This window comes from Erinaceus europaeus, chromosome 2, assembly GCF_950295315.1.
Source record: "Erinaceus europaeus chromosome 2, mEriEur2.1, whole genome shotgun sequence".
Classification (NCBI taxonomy): domain Eukaryota; kingdom Metazoa; phylum Chordata; class Mammalia; order Eulipotyphla; family Erinaceidae; genus Erinaceus; species Erinaceus europaeus.
The window spans coordinates 134,655,690-134,674,266 of record NC_080163.1 but is presented as its reverse complement, the minus strand read 5'-3'; the positions used below and the strand labels follow the sequence as shown (position 1 = coordinate 134,674,266).

Here is an 18,577-nt window from a genome sequence, read left to right as displayed (position 1 = left end):
TAACTTGGCTTTTCTTAGAACTGCTTCTGTATGTAATATACCATCATGATCTCTCTTTTCCCTAGAAACATCCAGATACTCTTATATTTTGCTCATTTCATAAATAGACTTGATGCAAAGCTTTTGAAATAAAAATCCCAGAATTGTTGCTAGTCATACAGAAACTGCTGATGGACTTAGCTGTCTTTGTTTTTGAAAAATACACGAGCTTAAAAACCTGCAACTGGCCTGGTGAAATAGCTCACTCGGATAGTGTGTTGCTTTGTCATGTGCATAACTCATTTGACTTCATTTGACTTCTCTGCCACCCCCCCCCCACACACACACACACCAAAGGAAGCTTTGGTGTTATGGTCTGAAAATCTCTCTTTCTGCCTTTCTGCCTCTGTATTAAAAAAAAAAATTATTATCTTTATTTATTTTTAGAATAGAGACAGTCAGAAATCAAGGGTAAAGGGGAAGATAGAGATGAAGAGAGCCCAGCCCCCAAGATTTTCAGTCTTCATAGAGAAATAGGGCAAAGAACAGTCTTTAAAATTTCCTTTCTTCTGGGAGTCGGGCGGTAGCGCAGTGGGTTAAGTGCATGTGGCACGAAGCGCAAGGACAGGTGTAAGGATACTGGTTTGAGCCCCCAGCTCCCCACCTGCAGGGGAGTTGCTTCACAGGTGGTGAAGCAGGTCTGCAGGTGCCTATCTTTCTCTCCCCCTCTCTGTCTTCCCCTCCTCTCCATTTTTCTCTATCCTTTCTAACAAGGATGACATCAATAACAACAATAATAACTACAACAATAAAAAACCACAAGGGCAACAAAAGTGAAAATAAATATTAAAAAAAAAAATTTCCTCTCTTCTAAGAAGCACAAATTGTTTTGTCTGTTAGCATCTTTGTGAGAAAATGGTTACATTCCCAAATTGTGATAGTAACTTTGGTTAGAGACTGTTAGCTAGAAATGGAATTCTAAGTTCCTTATCCTAATACTATGTAATTTTTTTCTGAATTTTACATTTGCTATCTCATAATATTCTTCAGATATTCTTTCTTTTTTTTTCTCCTTTTTTTCAACCAAAGCATTGCTCAGCTCTGGCTTATGGTGATGCAGGACATTGAACCTGTGACTTAGAGCCTCAGGCATGAGAATCTCTTTGCATAACCATTATGCTATCTGCCTTCACTCCAAATATTTTTTCTTTACAATACTTCATAATCTGTTAATTTTAGCCAGCCAGGAATTGCATTTATTTGATATCATCCAGATCTCAAGAAACTGTAAGTTGTTTGTCATTTATCTCATGTTTATAGTTTGTTCTACAAACTTAGATAATTAAATTTCAGATAATCAAACAACATTTAAAATTTTTTTCTTTTTTTTCTTTTTCACCAGAACACTGCTCAGATCTGGCTTTTGGTGGTGCAGAGGATTGAATTTGGGACTTCAGAGCCTCAGGCATGAAAGTCTTTGCATAGCCATTATTTTATCTCCCTATCTAGTAGTTTGATTTCATATCAAATTTAGAAGAGGCCTTCTTTAAAAAATTTATTTATTTTTTACTTACTCCCTTTTGTTGCCCTTACTGTTTCATTGTTGTAGTTATTATTGTTGCTGGAATTGATGTCGTTATTGGATAGGACAGAGAAATGGAGAGAGGAGGGGAAGACAGAGGGGGAGAGAAAGACAGACACCTGCAGACCTGCTTCACCACCTGTGAAGCGACTCGCCTGCAGGTGGAGAACTAGGGACAACCTGGATCCTTATGCTGGTCCTTGCGCTTTGCACCACGTGCACTTAACCCGCTGCACTACCGCCTGACTCCCTTTTTTTTTTTTTTTTGTCTTCAGGGTTGTCACTGGGGTTCTGTGCAGGCACTATAAATCCACTGCTCCTGGTAGACTTTTTTTTTTTTTTTTTAAACTGGATAAGACAGAGAAATTGAGAAGGCAGGGGGATAAGAGAGGTAAAGAGAAAGATAGACACCTGACAGAATTGCTTCACCACTTGTGAAGCCTCCCTGCTACAGATGGGGAGCAGGACCTTGAACCCAGTCCTTGTGCTTCATACTATCTGCCCTTAACTGGGTGTGCCACTGCCTGCACTCCTTCTTTTAAAGAATATTTATTTATTTTGGATAGAGACAGAGAGAAATTGAGAATGAAGGTGGAGCTAGAAAGGGAGAGGATACTTGCAACACTGCTTCACCACTTGTGAAGCTTCCCCCCTACAGGCAGGGACCTGGGGAGTGAATGCAGAGTGTACACAATCAGTTTGCCACCACTTGGCTCCTCATCTTGCTTTTTTTCTGTAGATCCTAGAAGACTATTTTTCAACTATTAATAGATAAATACTGATGTCAAGTAAAATGGCTGTCCTAAATTAATATATGGAGACCACAGAATTTTTTTTTAACCTCTATAACAGTGTCAACTAGGAAGAAATAACAAATTTCTCATTATAAAAAGCAGGCAATATATAAGTAAGTGAAGGAAATAAACTTAAAAAAATTAAACTTTTAAAAAGCAGGATGTTGTGGAAGAATTGTGCAACACTTCTTAATCACTTATATCTATAGATCACATTGTACTTAAGTTAATATAACATACTTTTAGCAAGTCTCACTACCTTTTTGTGAAAGGATAATTCTGGATGGGTGGATTTAGGGCCTTGGTAAATATCGATTACTAGGAGATCATTCACATATCTTTCTATATGCAATCTTCCAAAATCACTTCTTTTTAACGGTTTTAATATATATTTTTTTATTGTTGTAGTTGTTATTGGATAGGACAGAGAGAAATGGAGAGAGGAGGGGGAAGACAGAGAGAGGGAGAGAAAGATAGACACCTGCAGACCTGCTTCACCGCTTGTGAAGCAACTCTCCTGCAGGTGGGGAGCTGGGGCTTGAACCGGGATCCTTACGCTGGTCCTTGTGCTTTGCGCCACCTGCGCTTAACCCACTGCGCTACAGCCCGACTCCCTTAATATTTTTTGTTTTAAATTTTTTGTTTTGATGTTTAAAATAGCACAGATAGTGATCTCAGAAGTGGCACAGTGGATAAAGTGCTGGACTGTATCATGAAATCTTGAATTTGACTACCTCTGCTGCCACTCCTCCCACCAGTCAGAGTAGGCTGAATATTAGTTACTCTAACCCAGGCAAGGTAACTTAGCACATGGCATCAGAAGCTTAAAAATGATGGTTCCAACAAAGTGAAATGTAGACTAGACATGATATATTGCATCAAAGCAAAGGACGGTGAGGAAGGAGAGGGAGAGGGGTCTGGATGTATAATGAAATTATGCTTATATGTCAATGACTGCACTGTAAACATAACTCCTCTCCCCTGCCAAAAAAAAAAAAAAGAATAGTTCCAAGGGCTGGCTGGTGACATACCTGGATAAGTACACACATTACAATGCACAAGGATTTGCTTTCAAGCCCTCAGTCCCAACTTGAAGTGGGGGAGCTTCGTGAATTGTGAAGTGGTGCTGCAGGTGTCACTCTATCTCCTCCTCTCAATCTCTCTGTGTTTCTATTCAAAATAAATACATGAACTTTTTTAATGAATTATTTTTAAAAAGAAAGTTCAGGCTTTTTTTTTTTAATGATGGTTCCTTTTGTTGCATACTGGCTCTGAGAACATTATTTTTTATATTTATTTTCCCTTTTGTTGCCCTTTTTTATTGTTGTTGTCATTGATGTTGTCATTGTTAGATAGGACAGAGAGAAATAGAGAGAGGAGGGGAAGGGGGAGAGATAGACACTGCAGACCTGCTTCGCGCCTGTGAAGTGACTCCCCTGCAGGTGGGCAGCGGGGGGCTCGAACCGTGATCATTACGAAGGTCCTTGACCTGCGCTTACCACTGGACTCCCTGAGAACATTATTTTAAGGGGGTGGAGCAGTGGCACACCAGGTTAAGCGCACACAGTACAAGGACCCGCACAAAGATCCTGGTTCAAGCCCCCTCCCCAGATCCCCACCTGCAGGGGGGAGGTCACTTCACAAGTGGTGAAACAGGTCTGCAAGTGTCTATTTTTCTCTATCTTCCCCATCCCTCTCAATTTCTCTATCCAATAAAAGGGGAAAAAAATGGCCACAAGGAGCAGTGGATTCATAGTGCTGACACTGAGCCCCAGCAGTAATCCTGAAGGCAAAAAGAGAGAGAGAAAAAGCTATTTTCTTGAGAAAAAAAAAAAAAGAATTACACTGAAAAAAAAAAAAAGAACATTAGGAAGTCCAGGGGTAGTGCAGCTGGTTAAGTGCAGGTGGCGTAAAACGCAAGAACTGGAGTAAGGATCTCGGTTCAAGCCCCCAGCTCCCCACCTGCAGGGGAGTCGCTTCACAAGCGGTGAAGCAGGTGTCTATCCTTCTCTCCCCCTCTCTGTCTTTCCCTCCTCTATCCATTTCTCTCTGTCCTACCCAACAACATTAATAACTACAACAATAAAACAACAAGGGCAACTAAAGGAAATAAATATTAACAAAAAAACAAGGAAATAAAAAAAAAAGAACATTATAGGGAGTCGGGCGGTAGCACAGCGGGTTAAGCCATGTGGCACGAAGCTGCAAGGACTGGCTTAAAGACCCCATTTCGAGCCCCACTTGCAGGGGAGTCACTTCACAGGCGGTGAAGCAGGTCTGCAGGTGTCTATCTCTCCCCCGTCTGTATTCCCCTCCTCTCTCCATTTCTCTCTGTCCTATCCAACAACAACGACATCAGTAACAATAACAACAACAATAAAAAACAAGGGCAACAAAAGGGAATAAATAAATATTAAAAGAAAACATTATTTTTAATATTTGAGTTGTATATATCAGGTTTTCATGGTGTAAAAGTAACACACTGGGAGTTGGGCAGTAGCACAGCGGGTTAAACACACATGGCGCGAAGCGCAAGGAGCAGTTTAAGGATCCCGGTTCAAGTCCCAGCTCCCCGCCTGCAAAGGAGTCCTTTACAGGCGGTGAAGCAGGTCTGCAGGTGTCTATCTTTCTCTCCCCCTCTGTCTTCCCCTCCTCTCTCCACTTCTCTCTGTCCTAACAATGACAACATCAATAGCAACGACAATAACAACTACAACAAAAATAAAAAACCAAGGGCAACAAAAAGGAAAATAAATTAAAAATTAAAGGCGGTAGCGTAGCAGGTTAAGCACATGTAGCGCAAAACGCAAGGACCGGCGGAAGGATCCGGGTTTGAGTCCCCGGCTCCCCACCTGTAGGGGATTCGCTTCACAGGCGGTAAAGCAGGTCTGCAGGTGTCTTTCCCCCTCCCTTTCTTCTCCTCCTCTCCATTTCTCTCTGACCTGTCTAACAACGATGACATCAACAACAAGAGCTACAACAACAGTAAAACAAACAAGGGCAACAAAAAGGAAATAAATATAAAAATAAATAAAATAGATAAATTTTTTAAAAAGTAACACACTATGATCATAGTCATTCTTTTTTTTAATTGCTGCTTTTTAATTGGCTTGGTGCCAGCACTAAGAACCCGTTATTCCTGGTGACCATTTTTTTCCTTTTTTTCTATTTTATATGAAAGGATAGAGAGAAATTGAGTGGTCTGGGAGGCAGGGGGGTGGCACAGTAGTAGGTAAAGCATTGGACTCTCAAGCATGAGGTCCCAAGTTCAATCCCCAGCAGCACATGTACCAGAGTGATGTCTGATTCTTTCTCCTATCTTTCTCATTAATAAATAAATAAAATCTAGAAAGAAGAAAATTGAGGAGAGGTAGAGAGAGGGAGAGAAAAGGGGTCAGACAGTGGTGCACCTGGCTAAGCACTCATATCACAGTGTGGAAGGATCTAGATTCAAGCCCCTTGTCCCTACCTGCAGAGAGGAAAGCTTCATGAGTGGTGAAGCAGGTCTGAAGGTGTCTCTGTCTCTCTCCCTCTCTATGTCCTCCCCCCTCTCAATTTCTCTGTCTCTGTCCAATAATAAATAAATAACAATATATTTACAAAAACAAAAAAAGAGAGGGAGAGGGAGAGAGAAAGATGGACATCTGCAGACCTACTTCACCACCATTCGTGAAGCATCCCCCACTGGTGGGGAGTGGGGGCTCAATCCTGGGTCCTTCTGTTTGGTAACATGTAAATTCAACTGGGTACATCACCACCTGGCCTTCCAGAGCTATCCTTTTTATACAAAAATCTTTGTTTTCAACAAAATCATTCTGATGAACTGCTTAATCTTCTACTTATTCTATACTAGAATAGAGATTTTAAAAAACTTTTAAGAATTATCTTTATTTATTTATGGGATAAAGACAGCCAGAAATTAAGAGGAAAGGGGGGAGAGGGACTGACAGACACCTGCAGCACTGCTTCACATTCACAAAGTTTTCCCCCTGAAGGTGAGAAATGGAGGTTCAAACCTGGGTCCTTGTGCACTATAACATGTGCACTCAATCAGGTACACAACCACCCAGCCCCTATAATAGAGATTTAAAATGTGGCTATTATATTTAGACAGATCTGGGTTTGAGTACTTGTTGTTTTTTTTTTTCCTCCAGGGTTATTGCTGGGCTCAGTGCCTGCACTATGAATCCACCGCTCCTGGAGGCCATTTTTCCCCCTTTTGTTGCCCTTGTTGTAGCCTCGTTGTGGTTATTATTATTACCATTGTTGATGTTGTTCGTTGTTGGATAGGACAGAGAGAAATGGAGAGAGGAGGGGAAAACAGAGGGGGAGAGAAAGATAGACACCTGCAGACCTGCTTTACCGGCTGTGAAGCGACTCCCCTGCAGGTGAGGAGCCGGGGGCTCGAACCGGGATCCTTACACCGGTCCTTGTGCTTTGCGCCATGTGCGCCCAACCCACTGCGCCACCGCCCGACCCCCGAGTACTTGTTTTTTTGAAGATTATTTATTTAACATGGGTGACGGGAGAACCAGAGCATCACTCCAACATGATGTCAGGGATTGAACTCAGAACTTCATGCCCACAAGTCTGACATTCTACCCACTTTGCCACCTTCTAGGCTACTGCATATTTAGTTTAACTGAGATCTTAGTTTTCTCCTATGTAAACTATGAGTGTAGTATCTACCACCTAGAGTTTTATAGAGAATTTACGGTGAAGTCATGACTATAAAAGCATTGATCACAAAGCCTAGAAGTAGGAAGCACTGGGGCTAGGTGGTGGCCAGGGCTAGGTGGTGGCGCACCTGGTTGAGCTCACATGTTACAATGTGCAAGGACCTGGGTTTGAGCCCCCATTCCCCACCTGCAGGACTTCACAAATGGTGAAGCAGTGCTGTAGGTGTCTGTCTCTCACCCTCTCTATCCCTCCCTTCCCTCTCGATTTCTGTCTCTATCCAATCAATAAATAAAGATAATAAAAAAAGAAGTAGGAAGCACCAAATAGTAATGGTTATTAGTGTTCAGTACTTAGCATATAGTAGATTTTGCATGAATATATTGTTAATTGTTTTTTTATTTTATTTTTTAGAGAGATTCAGAGAGAAAGACACACACAGAAATACCAGAGCACTGCTCAGCTCTGGCTTATGGTGGTGCGGGGGATTGAACCTGGGATTTAGGAGCCTCTGTCATGAGAGTCTGTTTGCATAACCATTATGCTATCTCCCCACCCTAATTTTTAATTTTTTTATTATCTTTATTTATTGGATAAAGACAGCCAAAAGTCAAGAGGGAAGGGGGTGATAGGGAGAAAGAGAGAGAGATACCTGCAGCACTGCTTCACCACTCGCAAAGCTTTCCCCCTGCAAGTGGGGACTGGGCTCAAACCTGGGTCCTTGCGCACTATCTTCTTCTTCTAGCGTTTGCCCTTCTTCCGTAGCCAGTCAACAGCATCAGGTTGAGCCTGATGTCTGCTTGTTGCTGGCTTTGAAAGTGACTGGGATCCATGTGGATTCAGTCGGCTAGGAAGGATCGTCAGTTTCCCCAATAAATGGGTACTCACGGAATGCACCACGAGAAGGTCGATCCAATGCTTGCGCACTATAACATGGACATTCAACCAGGTGCATCACCACCTGGCCCCACTGAATGAATATTGGAAGAACACCCAAGTAAATCACATGAAGCCTTCTTTACATTAGTTATTTCATTGTCCAAGGACGAGGGGTACAAGTCAACTGACCAGTTCATTCCTTTTATATCATTGTATTCTGTCTGGAACCTGAACCTGTTTACTTTCTCTTTTTTTTCTGTAAGAAAGATCCTAGTTTATTGTCATTTCACTAGAGCTCTTATTATCCTCACTTGGTAGCTGGAGAATGGGAACTGTATTTTCCACTCTGAGATATTGGAAACCTAGAGAAAACCAATTCTTTTTTCTCCTTATGCCTGACCTCTTGGAAATAAAGGGACATTTAGTTGTTATCTCTCTAGTGACTATACAGATCCCAAACAGAGTTCATCAGAAGTAAATACATAAGAGCAGACCCAGTACTTTTAGATGCTCTGTACAAAAAAAAAAAAAAAGGAAAAGAAAGAAAGAAAAAAACCACATCAATCCAATGAAGCTCAATTGATCATGATTTGTTGCAAATTAGTTGACTTGTTTGGGACATCTGTTCCTCAGCAGAAATGAGTTCACAAATTATTTGTTCTCTGTTTAGTCCATTATCCAAACTAGCTGTTGATTTGCTCATGGATGATTCTGTTAGACATTAGAGAACAAAAGAAGAACTTCCAGAGTATGTCTGGGAAAGAGTAGATGAAAGATGGGATTAGCGAGATTGTTATTTGGGAGTGTCTGAGCACTTACATTTGTTGCTGTGTCATCATTCTACCACTTTGCCTCTTTCCTCGGTCTCGAATTCTGATGGAAGGTTGTAAATGGAGTTGGGATTCTGAAATTAAACTTGTAAAGTGGCAGCTGGTCATCTTTTGAAAGAGTCAGATTAGGAGCATTTAAGAAACAAGTGATGCTTTCTAGAGCACCTGGCTTACTGCCCAGGAAGACTTAGTTATACTGGAAACTATTGAAGGCAGTGAGCTGACTTGGAGATGAATGACCCTCATGCATAGGGTTTCTGCCTGTCTCCTACCTTTGAATGGTCTGTTTTTCCAACCAGCTTGCCTGGAGGATGTGCTGCCCAGCTGGTGGCCTGACTGTTTTTCCTTGTGACCACCAGGGGATCAAGTATTTGCTGGGCTCGAAGAGCAAGCCCGCCAGGCGATGATGAAAACTGATTTTCCTGGAGACCTTGGCAGTCAGCGAGAAGCTATCCAACAACTAAGAGATCAGGACTCCAGTAGCAGTGAGTTCTGCACCTTCTGGTAATGACTCAGGGCAATGGGAGAAGAATTATCAGGGTGTGTGTGTGCTCTGGGAATTGTGCATGGGGGTTGGGAGGAAAACATCCTCAGTGTTTCCAAAGGTGTTCTCAGGTGTATGAGCACATGCTTATCCAGAAAGAAGGGGCAGGTTTGGCATTTTTTAAAATTTGGAATGTTTTGTTCAACTCATATAGTACATGGCACAGTGCCATTCACTTATAGGTTTGTGATGATTTTGATAGGGGCATAGGAGTAATAAGTGCTTAAGCAGCCCCTGGATTCAGCTAAATAATAATTAATAAATTATCTCCTAGGATCTACTCATGTATAATAAGATACAAGAGTGGCATTAAAGTTTTATTTGAGGACCTAATTTTAATGTTATACAAAAGGATTTGCTTACTAATGAGATTGTGTTTCATATAAAATGCTAGGGTCATGGTCTTCCCACACCAGGTTCTAAGTAGATTTATGTGGTTAACTGTCAACTGGCTGAGCCTCATGGATTGTCTGTCCTACAACTTGTTTGAAAAAATACATTTTGAGATGTGTTATTTCTTAGGATAATTTCCACACTTTACTAATATCATCCATTTGATGGTTGGTTATTATAAGTGTTAATTCAGAGTGGTATTCTCATTCTTTTCCACATTTGATGTTGAGGAAAAACAAGAAGGGAAGCAAGTTTTGTAACCTTCGAGGAACTATAGTTTCCATTCAAATTAATAATTTAATAAACACAAAATAATTTAACAACTAATTGCTCAGATACAGAAAACTGAGCCAAAATAATTCTAGGAAATATTTAGGATTCACCAGTTTGAGTAACAAATATGAATGGTAATATCTATAAAAATCAAAGGGACAGCCAGTGGCACCCTGTTAAGCACATATTACAGTGCTGAAGGGCCTGGGTTTAAGCCCCCAGTCCTCACCTCCCACCTACAGGAAGGAAACTTCATGAATGGTGAGGCAGTGCTGTAGGTCTGTCTGCCTGTCTGTCTTCCTATCTATCTCCCCCTTTTCTATCAATTTCTTTGTCTTTATCTAATAAATAAATATTTTTAAAAGTATACATGTCCACTTTAGAAAAGATATTTCATTTGGTCAGATGATGGCACACCTGGTTGAGTGTGTGTGCAAGGACCCAGGTTCATGCCCCCAGTCCATATTTGAAGTGGGGAAGCTTCACAAATGAAACATTGCTGCAGGTGCCTATCTCCCTCTTCCCTCTCAACTGCTCTCTATTTATCCTAAATAAAGTTAAAAAAATTTTTTTTATTTATTTATTACCCTTTGTTGCCCTTGTTTTATTGTTGTAGTTGTTATTGATGTCATTGTTGTTGGATAGGACAGAGAGAAATGGAGAGAGGACGTGAAGACAGAGGGGGAGAGAAAGATAGATACCTGAAGACCTGCTTCACCGCCTGTGAAGCAACTCCCCTGCAGGTGGGGAGCCAGGGTACTAACCTGGATCCTTCCACCGGTCCTTGCACTTTGCGCCATGTGCACTTAACCCGCTGCGCTGCATCTGACTCCCAAAAATATTTTTTAAAAAGTGAGTTTAGAGAGAAAAACATATAAGCAGTTCTCTTTAAAAAAAAAGATATGTCATTTTTCTAGATGGGATATTTATTTATTTAAATGTATTATTTATGGCCAGAGCATTGCTGAGCTCTGGCTTTTGGTGGTTCTGGGGATTGAACCAGGAACTTTGAAGTATCAAGCATGAGAGTCTGCTTGCATAACCATAATGCTATCTACTCATGCCCTACCAGACCCTGATTTATTTTTTAAATATAAAGGTTGTATTTAGGAGGCCAGGCAGTGTCATATTACCTGGTTAAGTACACACATTATAGTGAGCAAAGACCCAGGTTCAAGCCCCTACCCCCTCCTGTGGGGGTGGGGGGAAGAGCAGAGCTTCATAAGTGGTGAAGCAGAACTACAGGTGTCTGTCTCCTTCCCTCTCAACCTCTCCCTCCCATCTCAATTTCTCTCTGTATCTATTCAATAACAGATAGATAAAAATATGTATATATATGTATTTATACCACACCACCAGAATTATTGCTGGGGCTTGGTGCTAGCACTACGAATCCACTGCTCCTGGAGGATATTTTTCCCAGTTTGTTGCCCTTGTTGTTGCACTTGTTCTAGTTATTGTTGTCATAGCTGTTATTGTTGTTGGATAGGACAGAGAGAAATGGAGAGAGATGGGGAAAACAGAGATGGGGAGAGAAACATAGACACCTGCAAACCTGCTTCACCACTTACGAAGTGACCACCCTGCAAGTGGGGAGCTGGAGGCTCGAACCGGGATCCTTACACCAGTGCCTGCACTTTGATTTTTCTCTTGTTTTTATTTGACAGAATAGAGAGAAATTGAGGGGAAGGGAGCTAAGAGAGGAAGAGAAAAAGGCACCTGCAGACCTGTTTCATCTCCCATGAAGTGTCCCCTCTGCAGGTGGGGAGGGGGGGCTCAAATCCAGTCCTTGTACATGATAGTTATGTGCGCTTAATCACATGTACCACTGTCTGGCCCCCCAAAAAATCTTTAAAAAAATAAAGATTGTAATTACTTGATATGAGGTAGAATTTTTCACAAGAGAGGGAGAGTGGACAAAGACAGAAGTCAGAGCACCACTCTGCTACACATAGCATAGAGAATTCAACCAGGAGCCTGAGACATGTAAGTCCAATGCTCTACAATTTGAAATATTTTCCCTGGCCTGAATGTTTGTTATTTGGCTTGCTAGAGCTTTGCACCTGCACAATTTCACCTTTCCCAGCCTACTCTTTCAATATTTAGAGACAGAGGAGGAGAGAGAGAGGCAGAGAAGAGAGACATCACAGCACCAGTCATACCTGGTACTTCCATATGGCGGCAGGGGCCCATGGTAAAATGAAAATGTGTACTCCGAGTGAGCTATCACTGAACCCTTGCAATATTTATTTATTTGCTTATCTGCCTTTTAAATTTCTGTAATAGGGAGATAGATTTTTGGTGTCTTACAAAAATGTATTTGAGGAATGACAGTATAGCTTCCTTGAACACTACACTTGCTTATCATGGGCATGACCCAGTTTTGAGCCCAGCCTTTATCTCATTAAGGGAAGCTGTAATACTGTGCTATCTTACTCTGTCTTTCTGTCTGAAAAACTCAGCCTGGAGAGATGAAGCCCCAGTAATGAAACCAATCCCCCCTTACCAAATGTATTTGATACAATATTATTTTAGGCTTAATTAAAAGTATTTCAGTTAAGCTAGGAAGAACCATGGTAGGATTCAGTCTGTGCCAGTCCTTCATTGTTAACATGGAATAATGACCTGCATGAGGCGGGGGGTCACTTAACAATGGTTGAGGCAGGTCTGTAGGTGTCTTTCTCTTTCTCTTAAATATTTATTTATTCCCTTTTGTTGCCATTGTTGTTTTATTGTTGTAGTTATTGTTGTCATTGTTGTTGGATAGGACAGAGAGAAATGGAGAGAGGAGGGGAGGATAGAGAGGGATAGAGAAAGATAGACACCTGCAGACCTGCTTCACCGCCTTTGAAGCGACTCCCCTGCAGGTGGGGAGCCAGGGGCGCGAACCAGGATCATTACACTGTTCCTTGTTTAGCTTAACATTTATGCTTAACCCACTGCGCTACTGTCCGACTCCCGCTGTCTCTCTCTCTTTATCTCCCCACCCCTCCCCTCTTAATTTCTCTCTGTCCTATCCAATAAAATAAAATTAAATAATAAAAAAAAGGGCCACCAGTAGTAGTGGATTTGTAGTGCAGGCACTGAGCCCCAGCGATAACCCTGGAGGCAAAAAAAAAAAAAATAGCATTTTTTTTCTATCAGAGACAGCTCCCTTTGTTATCATGGCTTTTTTTTTTTAATTTTCATGCAAAAAGAAATATACAGACACATACATAGATAGATTAAATACAGAGATATGAAGATTAGAGTATTGCCCAGCTCTGGTTTATGTTGGTGCCAAGAAATGAACTTGTGACCTATGGATCCTCAGGCATGAAAGTTTGGTATTACTTCTGTGTAATCTCTCCTGCCCCGACTTTTATTACTTGAAGGGTTATTCACTTGTTTCATGAGACAGAGAGGTGCACCAGAGTACTGCTCCAGCATTGGTGGTATTGGCTATTAAAACGGGGTTTTCATGCATGTGAGTCCTGTACTTTACTTACTGAGCTACTTCCAGGCCTCCATTTTTCCTTGTGTTTTTTTTTATATTTATTTATTCCCTTTTCTCTTGTTGTTTTTTATTGTTGTTGTTATTGATGTCATTGTTGTTGGATAGGACAGAGAGAAATGGAGAGAGATGGGGAAGACAGAGAATGGGAGAGAAAGATAGACACCTGCAGACCTGCTTCACCGCTTGTGAAGTGACTCCGCTGCAGGTGGGGAGCCAGGGTACTAACTGGGATCCTTACGCCGGTCCTTGCGCTTTGTGCCACCTGCACTTAACCCACTGCGCTACCACCTGACTCCCTTTCATTTTATTTTTTTCCTAGTTTATAATGAATAGGGAAAAAAATCAGTCACACAGACATTGCAAATTCCCTTGCCATAGGCAGAACTTCCAACAGCTACACTCTTTATCCTAAACTCAAATTCAGTTCTTAATTTTGTCATAAGAAACTATATTTCATTCTCAAGTGAACAATGGTTTGTTCCTTCCACTTATTTATTTATTCCCTTTTGTTGCCCTTGTTGTTTTATTGGTGTAGTTATTGTTGTTGTTGATGTCATCATTGTTGGGTAGGACAGAGAGAAATGGAGAGAGGAAGAGAAGACAGAGGGGGAAAGAAAGATAGACACCTACAGACCTGCTTCACTGCTTGTGAAGCGACTCCCCTGCAGGTGGGGATCTGGGGGCTCGAACTGGGACCCTTACCCCTGCCTTTGCGCTTTGTACCATGTGAGCTTAACCTACTGCACCACCTCCCGGCCCTTCCACTTTAAAAAAAATTTTTTTTCTTTATTTGTATTTCTTTATTTCTATTGCCACCAGGGTTAGCTAGCACTTATTGCTGGCATGATGAACCCACAGCTCCCAGTAACCATTTTTTCCCTTTCTATTTTATTTGATAAGACAGAAAGAAATTGAGAGGGGAGGGAAAGTTAGAGGAGGAGAGAAAGAAAACACTTGCAGACCTACTTCACTGCTTGTGAAGTGTCCTCCCTGAAGGTGAAGAGCAGGGGTTCAAACCTGGGTCCTTCTACATGGTAATGTATACATTTTAACCAGGTACACCATTGCCAGGAGCTAAATTTTACTTGTAAAAATTTTACATGGCACAGAGTTGTGTTTTTTATTTGCGACACCCAGGGTTATCACTGCACTTGATGCCTTCATAACAAATTCACTGCTCCCAGTGGTCATTTTCTTTCCTTTCTATTTTCTCTTCTATTTCTTTTTTTAAAAAATATTTATTTATCACCTTTTGTTGCCCTTGTTTTTATTATTGTAGTTATTATTATTGTTGTTGTTGTCATTGATGTCGTTGTTGGATAGGACAGAGAGAAATCAAGAGAAGAGGGGAAGACAGAGAGGAGGAGAGAAAGATAAGACACCTGCAGACCTGCTTCACCATTTGTGAAGCAACCCCCTCACAGGTGGGGAGCCAGGGGCTTGAACCAGTATCCTTACATGGGTCCTTGTGCTTTGCGCCGCCTGCACTTAACCCGCTGCACTACCTCCCAACTCCTTATTTCTTCTTTTTTTTGTAGAGACAAATATGGGGGGCAAGAGAAAGAGACACTTAGAACACTGTCTCTTGAAGTGTCGTCCTCTGCAGTGGGGACCCAGGACTTGAACCTAGATCCTCGAAGGTCCTGTTCACTCTACCAGGTGGACTACCTCCTGTACCCTGTTCCTTCCATTTAATATATTCTACTATCTATCAGATAATGCAGAGAACCAGCAGAAAACAGTGAACTTGGGAGTCAGGCAGTAGCGCAGCAGGTTAAGTGCAGGTGGAGCAAAACGCAAGGACTGGCGGAAGGATCCCAGTGCAAGCCCCTAGCTCCCCACCTGCAGGGGAGTCACTTCACAAGCAGTGAAGCAGGTCTGCAGGTGTCTATCTCTCTCCCGCTCTCTGTCTTCCCCTCCCCTCTCCATTTCTCTCTGTCCTATCCAACAACAATGACATCAATAACAGCAATAATAACTACAACAAAAAAACAAGGGCAACAAAAGGGAATAAATATTTAAAAAAACAACTACAATGAACTTGTTTTATTTAGCCTAAAATGCTGAATTACTAGCAGAGGAAGAACACAGTAAATCAAGCACCCCTATAAACTACCTGAAGTTGGTTGCTTTGCCATTTTTTCCACTGTACTGAAAAGCCCTTTCTCTACACAGTAGCATAATTTTAAACAAATTTATTAATGCCTCCTTTATTAAAAAGAGGAAAAAGGGAATAAGTAAATTTTCAAAAAGGGGGTCGGGCGGTGGCACAGCAGGTTAAACACTGGTGGCGCAAAATGCAAGGACCAGTGTAAGGATCCCAGTACGAGCCCCCAGCTCCCCACCTGCAGGGGAGTTGCTTCACAGGCGGTGAAGCAGGTCTGCAGGTGTCTATCTTTCTCTCCCCCTCTCTGTCTTCCCCTCCTCTCTCCACTTCTCTCTGTCCTATCCAAGAACGATGACATCAATAACAACAATAACTACAACAATAAAACAACAAGGGCAACAAAAGGGAATAAATAAATATTTAAAAAGAGGAAAGAAAAACTTGGTGTTTCTCTTGGGGTGCCTTGGAGTTGTTGGCAGAGATCAGATAAGTAGGATGCAAATAGAATAGTACCTGTGACACCATGGAGATAATGTGTAGGGGTGTTATGAAGAAAAGTAAGTAATACAACAAGCGAGAAATTTGTTGGTAAGTTAGAGGTGGAGTGTTATGGGAATGAACATGGTGTGAAGTATGTGGGAGGTACCATTTGATGTGTGAAATATTTGGGAACCATGTGTAAGAAGGGTTATTTTTATAATGTACAAGCTCAGTAGTCATTTTCCAATGTAGTTTTTTTCCCCTAAAATTTTTCTCTTCAATGTGTACATAGTGTTATAAGCAAGTTATAGTTGGCTTTCACTTAGCACAGTTTTTACCTAACTAAGCAGAATATAAACTATATTATGGAAGACTGAAAATGTTTTCCATTATAGCTACAATCTTTAGTATGGAAAGCAACTCAAATGTATTTTCTCAAAAACTAGAACAAGTGACCAGTTTGTGTTTTCTAGGTGACAGTGAAGGTGATGAAGAGGAGACCACACAAGATGAAGTTTCTTCCCACACATCAGAAGAAGATGGAGGGGTGATCAAAGTGGAAAAAGAGTTAGAAAATGCAGAGCAACCTGTTGGTGGGAATGAAGTGGTAGAACATGAGGTAAATGACAAATGACTCCTGATTCTGAGAACCCCATTACACTCTATTCTGCCCTGCTATCTGTCATCATATAATGAGGACTTCTGATAGTTCTTATGAAGCCTGTTCTTTTTCCAGCATAGTTACCCAAACCTAAGTTATAAAATTCTCATCACACCCAACCTCCCTTTTCCATCAGCATCACACCTATGTATAGCATTCCTTCCTAAAGTGTCTTGCTTCTTCCCAGATACTTTTGTGAAACTATTAGTTTACGTCTTTTTTAGGTTTATTTTGTGTTATTAATGAGAGTGAGAGGAGAGGGAAAGAAGGAGAGGAGGAGGAGGAGGTGGAGGAGAAAAAGGTAGAAAGAACCAGAGCATTACTCTGGCATACTCAATACTGGGGAGAAATCTCAGGACTTCTTGCTTGAAGGTCCAGTGTTTTTCCACTGTGCCCCACCCCCTATGCCATTTTTTTTTTTTTCCCAAACCAGAGCACTGCTCAGCCCTAGCATATGGTGGTGCAGGGGATTGAACCTGGGACTTTGGAGCCTCAGGTATGAGAGTCTGTTTGCATAACTGTTATGCTATTTCCCTACTTTATATGGTGTGTTCTTGATGATGCTTATAAATTAAAGTCATTTTTACTAAAATAACACTGCACCAAGTTGTTCTCTCTTTTATTTAATGCAAACCATTCATTCAAAGTGAATGATTCTCTCTCTTTTTTTAAAAAAAAAAATATTCCAATCTGTCCATTTTTTTAAATATTTATTTTACTTATTCCCTTTTGTTGCCCTTGTTGTTTTATTGTTGTAGTTATTATTGTTGTTGTCGTTGTTGGATAGGACAGAGAGAAATGGAGAGAGGAGGGGAAGACATAGAGGAGAAAAAGATAGACACCTGCAGACCTGCTTCACCGCCTGTGAAGGGACTCCCCTGCAGGTGGGGAACCGGGGTTCGAACCGGGATCCTTATGCCGGTCCTTGTGCTTTGCGCCACCTGCGCTTAACCCACTGTGCTACAGCCCGACTCCTGCTCTCTCTTTTTTTTAAAAGAATTTATTTGTTTATTAATGAGAAAGATAGGAGAAAAAGAACCAGACATCACTCTGGTACATGTGTTGCCAGAGATTGAACTCGGGACCTCATGCTTGAGAATCCAATGCTTTATCCACTGTGCCACCACCCAAGTCGTTCTCTTAGGATGCTTATAAAATGGGTAATATGAGGGAAGCTCTGCAGAGCCCCTACAGGGAAAAAAAATAAAGTTTTTTCTGAAGCACTTTTTCTTAATGAATATATCCTTTTATTAGTGATTTACAAAATTACAAGATAATGGGTATAATTCCACTCTGTTCCTACCACCAGAGTTTTGTCCCCATCCCCTCCAGTGAAAACTATAGTAGTTCTCCTAAGGTCACAGATATGGGCTATTATTATTTTTTCTTTTTCTCTTTTAACCAGAGCATTGCTTAGTTCTGGCTTATGCTGGTATGGGGGATTGAACCTAGGACTTTGAAGCCTCAAGCATGAGCAGTTATTTACTTATTTATTTATTGCATAACCATTATACTATCTACTCCTGCCCTGATTTGTGTGTGTGTGTGTGTGTATATATATATATGTATATATTCATTCCCCACCCCCATTTTTTTCCTATGGTCTTACCTTCTCTTTCTTTCTAAGTCACACCTACACACATTACTACTTCCAAGTGTCTCTTTTTTTCCTCTTCTCTCTCTGGGTCCTGATGAAATTGGGCTTCAGAATCCTCTAGTCATCTTCCCATAACATTTCTCCCCCTCTGGAAGTATAGACCAAAATTATTTTGGGGTGAAGAATATAGGAGTTCTGGCTTTTGTAATTGCTTTGCCACTGGACACAGGTGTTAGCATGTCAATCCATACCCCCAGCCTATTTCTGTCTTTCCCTAGTAGGGTA

At 41.3% G+C, this 18,577-nt stretch overlaps 1 protein-coding gene across 8 annotated transcripts in view; it reads left to right on the top strand.

The window, feature by feature from the left end:
- ZNF821 (zinc finger protein 821) overlaps positions 1 to 18,577 on the top strand; it is a 34,852-nt gene that overhangs the window by 8,190 nt on the left and 8,085 nt on the right. For 6 of the 8 annotated variants that reach the window (XM_060185216.1, XM_007526648.2, XM_060185218.1 and 3 more), the window contains 2 exons: positions 9,101 to 9,226; positions 16,508 to 16,653. In XM_060185216.1, the coding sequence (XP_060041199.1) occupies positions 9,101 to 9,226; positions 16,508 to 16,653 (272 nt within the window). The remainder of the gene's footprint in view (positions 1 to 9,100; positions 9,227 to 16,507; positions 16,654 to 18,577) is intronic. The other 2 variants (XM_007526649.2, XM_016189813.2) reach the window with 1 other exon arrangement.